Source organism: Cornus florida, unplaced genomic scaffold (genome assembly GCF_030987335.1).
Source record: "Cornus florida cultivar Cherokee Brave unplaced genomic scaffold, ASM3098733v1 CherokeeBrave_3.0.0_Hap2_Chr10, whole genome shotgun sequence".
In the NCBI taxonomy this organism is placed as follows: domain Eukaryota; kingdom Viridiplantae; phylum Streptophyta; class Magnoliopsida; order Cornales; family Cornaceae; genus Cornus; species Cornus florida.
In genome coordinates, this window is record NW_026775580.1 from 59,955,217 (window position 1) to 59,964,540 (window position 9,324).

The window sequence follows — 9,324 nt, forward strand, 5'->3', positions numbered from 1 at the left end:
CAAGCCTTTCTCTTTATTCTGATTAAAGCCAAGGTTGATGAGCTCATAAGAAGATATGCGGGACCACTTTGGCAAATGGTGATATTGGGGATCAGAGTGAAGCAGTTTCAATGCAAAACGGTCAACAAGAGGAATTCTGACATCCAGAGTAGTTCCTTTCTCCATAGTATCGATCTGTTGTTCCAAAATAGTGACGGTATGACGCTTGAAGTTCTTGAAAAACATCATGGTTGATTAACCAAAAAGAATGGAAGACCAGAGCTCACCTGTTTAGAAAAAAAAGAAAGAGAGATCAACACTTGAGAGAGGACAACAAGAAAAAGAATAAAATATAGAATAATATCTAAAGTGTAGAGGTGCATGTATAGAAGATGTTCGTCTCTACGTTGGGTTTGGAACCATCAATGTCAATCATATTGCCCAATGTCATCATTTGGCTAATGGATGCCATAGAAATAAATAAATGGTAAAAAAAAAGGTTTTCGAGCGAAACTCAGGGCCTCAGAGGGACGAGGAGTAAAGATTTGTTCTAATGAAACAATGGATCCCAAAGGGACAAGTAAAAAAGATGCATTCTAACGGAAGAATGGTCCTAGAGAGACAAGTAAAAATGTGTTCCATCGGAATGATGGGTCCAAAGGGACAGTAAAAATGTGTTCCAATGGAACAATAGGTCCTGAAGGAACAATTAAAGATGTGTTTTAATGGGTCCTGAAGGGACGAATAAAGATATGTTCCAACGGAACAATGGGTCCAAATGGATAAAAATGTGTTCCAACGGAACAATGGGTCCAAATGGGATGATTGAAGATGTGTTCCAATGGAACAATTGGTCCTGAAATGGACTAATAAAGATGTGTTCCAAAGGAACAGTGGGTCCCAAAAGGATTAGTAAAAATGCGTTCTTAATGAACAATGGGTCCTATAGGGACAAGCAAACGGTATTTGAGAAATTTGGATCCATGAAATGGTAGCATGGAGACAATCAAAATACAAGGCATGGAAGAAAATATATGATCCCAATGGCGTGTAAAATGAAACAAAATGAATGCACATGTATTAGCAAATCGAGGGACAATTAGAAAGCAATTTTGAAGGGATTATTTCCATTGAATTCATTCCATAAACAAAGCAATTTGGTGAATCCAAGTCCGTGCCCATTTAATCGACTACAAATCGGTATCAAAGACCCAGTTTGTGGCGCTTTAAGAGGGGTTGAATGTGAAAAAGATATGAAAAAAAAAAAAGATAAAATAAAATACAAGACTGTTCTAACCTGGCTTGACCCGAGATCAAGCTTCAACTACAGTCAAATATCTGTCCAAGCAGCTTTGTTTTACTGAGGTGACATCCTCACTCACTGCAGCCGCCAACAGTCATGAAGAGAGCCGGCAAACAAATAATCATTGAGTCCTCCTCTTTCCGGACAACACATACAAAGAGACCTGCCAACAGTCAAATAATTAGTGAACTTTGGAGAGATATTTATATAATTAGTTTCTCGTCTATTTTTATCTCCCATCTATCTACTCATTCACTCACAGTATATATATATATAGTAAATAATAAACTGCTGGAAAGTGCATGGTACTGGCACGTTTTCGGCATATCAATATTACAAAAAAAAAAAAACGGAACGCCTGGGCGAAAGGGTGCTTGACATGTGAGTTGAATAGCAGAGTCTGATATAAAATTTGAAAAAAAAAAGGGCGACGGATGGGGGTGCCAAATAATGACAACGAGCTCGCTGGGGTGTTCGGAAGTGGCCAAACAATAGAGAGAAAGAAAAGAAGAAAATAATCCATGTTGGTGTTCAAACTAAGATTTAGTATTAAAATGCAAACTGCACGAGTAAAGGTTCATCCAAAAAAAAAGAGAAGGAAGTGTGATGTGCTGAATCTACGTACATCAGATTCCAGGGAAAAGATGGTTTGAGTTTTGGGTCTGGTTTGTAAATCGGCATGCCTATGAATCCGCAACAAGTGTAGAGTCGAGCACCAAGTCAACACACTGAAGCCCATGTAACAGCACAAGGATCGCAGTAAAAGTAAATTTTTTTTTTTTTAAAAACTCAGCCCGAAGTTGCCTCATTATAATGGCGCTGGACGATTCTAGGATATAAACTTTAGACAATATCCTTGCTCACTGATTTGCGAAGAGAGTAACAAGCACGTCAAGGATGGTGTACCCTATATATATATATATATATATATATATATATATATATATGAGAAGCTATGGGCATTCCTTCGTTCAAGACCATATATGAAGACTTCATTCAAAATCTCATGAATGCACAAAACAATAAAAGGATGAAAAGTAAAAGGAGGAGCAGTTGCTTATGAATAGATGTACTTGTGAAACACCAACAAGTGCCCTGACCAAGGTGGTGGTACTACAAAAATGATCTGGAGCAGAAAGTATGTATCCACCTATGGAGTGGATGAAAAGTTGGTGCATGGAAAGAGTACGTGAGAAGCAATGAACTTTTAACAAAAAAATAAAAATGATGATTATAATAAGGTACAGAACATGTATACTAGGCTCACCTTCGGCTTGTGCAGTTCCCACGATGACCTTACAGAGGGAAAGAAAGAAGTATGGATGTTGCCGGTGTTGTGCAATATTATATAATGCTACTTCTTATATGGAAAATCAATATTTTATTCCTCAATCGCGGCATTAATGAAAAGGATGGTAATCAAGGAAAATTTTGAAGGGAAGGAAATTACTTGAAGAAGGGGAAATAATTAATAACCTAAGTAAGAACCAAGAAGTCAAATAATTAAAATGGCAACTCTATTTTGGTTCATTACTGCCATGTTATTGCGGAATTTATATACAAAAATAAAATAAAATAATAACCTAGCTATTAGAAATAGGCGTGTAATTCAAATTGAGGAAAATCACAAAGCTCTGTCTTGATGCATTGCATGATTTGCTTGTAGGGTCTGCCAAAAAAAAATTAATAATAATAAAAAATAACCTTCCTCAAAGAGATAAAATTGGAAGGAAATTTTTGGAGTTTCCATTTTTGTTGAATAAACCATGGGAGCCAAAGGCAGCAAGTAATGTGTAAATTTGGCAGGAAAAGAAGTTAGTCAACATGCTTGCTAGCGCTCCTCCATATGGTAAAAAGAGGTATTGGGTCGGGATAATGACCATGGAAAGCCAGCTCACAGAAGATTCCCAGCCCATTACATCTAAGACCTTCATTCTTTAAATTGGTTGGTCTCAAATTCTTCCACAAAGGATGTTATTTAGCTTGTTATTATTATTATAAAGAAATTAAAAAAAAAAAAAAAAGGTTAGGTGGGGTGGGGGTAACGGCTGTCAGTGAAGTGCTTGGGGCCACACCAAAGAAATACACTTGGCCGAGATAAGGCTAGGATACATCTGCGGACCAACAAATACTTCAAAGTTTGTTATCCATGTATGCATATTGTCAAGTTTTGAAGTGGGGGTAATTCGTAGGTGCCTAAAATTTGTGATAGTCTAATCAGCGTCCAATTAGTCAATAAGTTAAATATTCTTGATTAATTAAATTCCATGATTACGGGTCCCATAAATGGACACGTGCTAAAATCTTAAAGGTTTAGGTCTTTAAAGAAAATGGTGGTTTAATTCAAATTCGAATTTGAATTGATTTCCATATAAAAGGAAACAAATCCCTTATTTATGGAAAAATCGCACAATTATTGGAGAGTTTCCAAATTAAACGACTTATTCTTTGGCATATAAATATAAAGCCACCCTACACATTTCAGGGACAGAAAAACACACAGACAGGGAGACAAACAGAAGCATTTTGTCACAACTTTGCATGTCGTCCCTAATTTGTCATGGCAAAATTGATAGTTTGTCACAAATTTTTAGATTGTACTTAATATCCGTGGTAAAAACCTAGTATTTGCCACGAAAAATTTACTCCGTGGCAAATACCAATATCTAGCCACAAGAATTTAATTTTGTGGCAAAACATCCAAATTTTGATTAAAGGAAAAGAAATTAAAATATAAAATTAACAAACACATCCTTTAATTAGAACCACCATTCTTCCTTTTTTTTTTTTTTTTTGAAGTCGTTATATTTTATTAACTAGCAGTGTTTCGGTTTTGATTCTAGAACAATTCATGAAGTTAACCCAACTTGAAGATACATACCAATAAAAAACTCTCCATCTGAAATTTGAAAAAAAAAACTTTATTATTTAAAGTTTAAGCAACTAATGAAATTTTTAGGGGATATTTACACTTACCTCCCTTGAGGTTAGGCGTAATTATAGACGGTACCCCTTATGTTTTAAAAATTACACCATCCTCCCTTAAGGTTTGCTCTATTGTAACACTTAGCCCCTTCCGGTGATGGTCAATGCCGGTCAATAAAGATTTTTGATTATGTCAGCAAATTTTGAGCATGAAGTACCATATTTACCCTTATTATAATTGCAAAGACATTTCCACCCTCATACACTCTCAAATATCACATTTGATTCTCCTGTGTATACATTTTCTTTCTCTAAAACTTATTATTATAGAGCCTCAAGGGTTCAAATAACATGAATATGGAGACTCAGGAGCTTAGGAAGGCACAGTGGTGGCGGCGATAGGGGTAGTGGCGATTATTGGCATTGATGTCTTTAATTGAATGGCGTTAGTGATGGCTTGACGGAGGTATTGAGGCATACATAATAATCCTTCGCTGGAGTTCCTCTTTGAAATTAGAATTCTAGCGCGAGCGCAACCCCTGATTGAGCCGATCATTGGCGACCTCACTACCATATGGGTTGAATCAGTACCCATGGACTCCGAAGGAGTATAAAACATCCTCTCTCCCTCTCTGCAACCTCCCGATGAATGATTTCAAAAAAAATCATTCTAATCACCACCACAATCCAAAAACCTCCTTAGATCAAGACCTATTCAAGTTCTTCACCAATCTAAACTTCGTAATCAGCCCAATCGACAACAATATCGTCTTCTATAGAAACATCATCCCCTATGACGACGACTAAGACAAACACAATGAGTACCAAAAGCGCGACTACTTCAGCGTCGTCGAATCATCATTGTTTAACAAGTCTCGCAGCTTTTGGTTGATCGGTGATTCGAACCACTTCACCGACGAGAACCGGTCCAACTTGCTGGGGTTTCTGAATTCGGATTTGCATCCGAGCAAGAGTTTCACCAGGTGTGAACATTTGCTGGTGAATATTACGGCGATCGTGCCCATGTCGGCGAAGTCGAGGTGGCGGATGTTCATACTCAGACCGGTGAAGTTTAAGCTGGAGATTGATGTTCAGTTACGAGACTTGACTGATTATTGCCTCATGTTGTGCTTGATGTTGTACGGCTCACAAAGCCCAGTACCCGAGCTATGGTGGTGGTTGTGGTGGAGTTAGGAATGGCGGAGGCGGTAGCTGTGGCCGTTATGGTGGTGGTGAAGATGGTGGCTCTCTAGATTTAGGGCTCCAAACATGAGGAAAAAAAAAATAAATTTTAAATAAAAAAGTTGTTAGGGTAAAAGAGTAATTTAATAACAAGTTATTAATATTAATATAATAATGGGGGTATATTAGTACATTTACATAGTTTTCTAACACAACCTACCAGCGATCACATTGAAGGGAGGTAAGTGATATTTTTGAAACGTTAGGGGTACTGCTTGTAATTACGCCTAATCTCAAGGGAGGCAAGTGTAATTATCCCAAATTTTTAGTCAATAGTTTTCTCTTTTACCAACAAGGCAACGTGTATGTGTGTGCAGTGTAGCATGTTTCCTGAGCTCAACTGTACAGCTTAGTTTCACAACTCCTTTAGACACATTCTGACAACCTGCCACATGGTATCAACCACCCTCCAATCATATTATAAAAATGTGTAAATAGTTGTAATTTGTATACAATAAAGGATGCACAAGATGACAAATAAAGTTTGTTTACATAACCTATACATAAAAAAAAAAAAAAAAAAACTGATACTAAACTGAAGTACTCAATTTAATTTATTAAAATCTCTGAAAATCATAATATTAGACCCAACAAGTAATAAAAAAAAAAAAAATTAACTTAAATAACAAATCCAACCCCATCCTTGAATCATAGGATTAAAATAGACAATTTTGGCACAATTAAAATCTTAGGCAACTATGCTAAATTAGAAGTGACATTATCAATTTGTGTCCAACTAAAAAAAATAATCAAATAAATATTGTTTCTCCAAAACAAGTCACGTAGATGTGGTCTTTTCCAAGTCAGCTAATTATTTCCAGTAGTGTTTCTTTCATCTGCAAAATTGTTGGGGGTGAGCAAAGCCCAGTAGAAGAACGCTAAACTAATTAATTATTAACAAAATCAATTAACAAGTAGGCACACAAAAGGGGATGGAATAAATAATAAATTGAATGAGCATGGCAAAAAGGGGATGGAATAAATAATAAATTGAATGAGCATGGCAAAGTGAATCATGTCATGTATGTTACAATAACCAGTAAATAATTAATTTAATGATTTAACCAAATATCATAACCACTCAACAGCACACATCTCAAGCAATTCCGACGCTTTACGGGTCACTACCCCGAAGGACATGAGAATCCTCTAGTTATTTTCCCTGATCAGGTTTCGGGTTTTTCACCCAAGGCCACCGAGCCCTACCTTGCTTTCCAAACTCAATTCACCAATCCCACAATGTTACAAAAATTCATCGTCAAAATCTTCCAAATTTTCATCCTTTAATCAATTCCTCCAAAATAAAATCATGTTTAAACAAATTTAACCAAAGCAATAATTTTCTCATATTTGTGACAATTTACCAAACACCCTGTCTTCACAACTTCAACAATTTCGTTTAAACATCCAACACAAACCAATGCAAATATAAAAAAAAAAAAAAAAAACAAATAGAGCATAGTATTTTATATATATATATATATATATATATATATATATATTAATAATAATAGTGTATACCTAATTATCAAAAGATTTCATCAATAATGAAAAAGTTTAGAGAACCCCTACCTTAACGCTAAATTCGAAATTATCAAGATTAATTATGTAGATGCGTAGAGAAGGTTGACAGGAACACTGTTCGTTCTTGACCTACTAAGAAAATTCCACCAATTTGTCCTTTAAAGAAAGAAAAATTGAAGAAAGCGGCTAGGGTTCTTTTTGTTTCTCACCTTCTGTTGTGGTCGGTTCTCACGGCTTCAACCTCAGGCCTTCTCTTTTCTTTTCTTTTTTTATTTATATTTATATTATTATTATTATTATTAGTTATTTAGTATATATATATATATATCTTGCTCTCTCTTTGAAGGAGGTACTTTGTGTACTCACGTAAGTAAGCCCAACCAATTAAAAGAATGAATGACCTATATACTGATATATATTAAAGGTCAATACTAAACCTAAACACTAGTATCCATGTCCTTATATCACTCATATAATAAAATATTATTATTCATGTTCCAAAGAGTAATCATATTACTCTGGCTAAAACTGAACATCTCAAATACATAACTAATAGCCTTGGTCCCAAGCCACGTACACCCAACTAATAATAATAATAATATTATTATTATTTTAGTTCCACCCAATACCAAGCATCATCATATAAATACCCTTAAACATAAAATAATAATAATAATAATAATAATAATGACAATTAAATAATAATAACATTTTTTTTCCTGGATCTCTACATCCTCCCCACCTAAAAATGAAATTTCGTCCTCGAAATTTAGAACATTCCTCGTAAAATAATAATAATAATAATGACAATTAAATAATAAGTCATTTTTTTTTTGTTAATTATATATTTTAATTTCTTTTCCTTTAATCAAAATTCGGATTTTGGAATCCGGGGCATGACAACGTGGTATCAGAGCTTTAGGTACGAAAACCTTAGGACAATTGGTGAATGTTCAATCTACATGATGACTTGAAATTATGCGTTTAACTTGTTATTTTATTTTTGTTTATTTATTTGTTTTATTTTGTTTTGTTTTGTGAACTGTAGTACTTGTTATGTGAAATATGAGCAATGTACTATGTGCTAAGTGTTAAACTTGATATTATTCTACTATGATTAAATCCTTCCTTGTAACCTTATAGAACAATGGCACCACGTAAAAAGACAAGTACACAGAGAAAGGGGGAAAGGAAAGCAAGTGGCCACAGAACGGACAACATCGGTGCCTAAAACTTCAACCCCATTGGTACCTCCAACTCTGACACCATCTGTACCCACAACTTCGACACCACAGGTTCAAGTGCAGCAAGTTCAGGCACAACAGATACCCATGGATGGGGCTCAGTTTGCCAAGCAAATAGCTGAGGCCATGCAACAGTTGATGATGACCTCATATGGTGGGACTCAACCCCAAACTAGTGGATCTGGGTCTAGAGCCATCACTGCTATAAGGGAGTTTTAACGAATGGATCCGCCTGAATTTCGTGGTGAGCCCGATCCAATGGTGGTAGAGGATTGGATGAAGCAAGTCATAAAGATCTTAGATATTATCAGGGTGCATAAGAATGAGTTGAGGGTCTCTTTTGCTTCTTTCCAATTCACTGGTGATGCTGCTCAGTGGTGGAAGACAATTAAGAACATGCACAATGTTGAGGTTATGGAGTGGGGTACCTTCACTAAGTTTTTCCTTGACAAATATTTTCCAGAAGTTGCAAGGGACGCAAAAAGGGATGAGTTTATGTTTCTGATACAGAGTAATATGACAGTGAACCAGTATGAGGCGAGTTTCACGAGACTATCACGATTTGCACCAGAAGTGATTGCTACAGAAGAGTATAAGTGCAAGCGATTTAAAAAGGGACTCAGGCTTGGTATCAGGGATATGATTATACTACAGGAGCTGCGTAATTATTCGACATTAGTTCAGAGGGTTATGCTAGTTAAGGAAAGCTTGCGAGACACCAATAGAATTCTGGAGTCCAGGTATCAGTCTATGGCTTCTAGCTCACAGTTGGGAAGTTGCTCTATGAAGAGGCAGAAGAAGGATACTTCATATTCCCAAGGGCAGCAACATATATAGTCAGCACCATTAACTTTTATGGTAGGGAGGCCTTCTCTAGGATAGGTAGTGTGCTATCAGTGCCATCAGTCTGGTCATGTAATGACCCAGTCTTTTTCCTTCCTTTCATTTTCTTAGATTTTTACGGACATTTTTTTTTTTTCGTTGGTCTTTTTCTTTCTGAGTTCAGTTTCTCGTCGCTTAGTGTCGTCTCGAGCGCTCTGGAATGATTTCCGAGACTTTTTTCTTTAGATTGACAACTTCCTTTGAGGACCGAGTCATTTCCACATT

General features: G+C 36.0%; 1 protein-coding gene across 1 annotated transcript; it reads left to right on the plus strand.

Moving 5' to 3' along the window:
• The first annotated feature begins 8,439 nt into the window (after positions 1-8,439).
• Positions 8,440-9,054, plus strand: LOC132277674 (uncharacterized). The gene has a single exon (XM_059779516.1). The coding sequence runs from the start codon at positions 8,440-8,442 to the stop codon at positions 9,052-9,054; it is 615 nt and encodes a 204-aa protein (XP_059635499.1).
• The last annotated feature ends 270 nt before the right edge of the window (positions 9,055-9,324 follow it).

Coding starts and splice junctions, on each gene's coding strand:
- LOC132277674 (XM_059779516.1), top strand. CDS start 8,440: ATGGATCCGCCTGAATTTCGTGGTGAGCCCGATCCAATGGTGGTAGAG.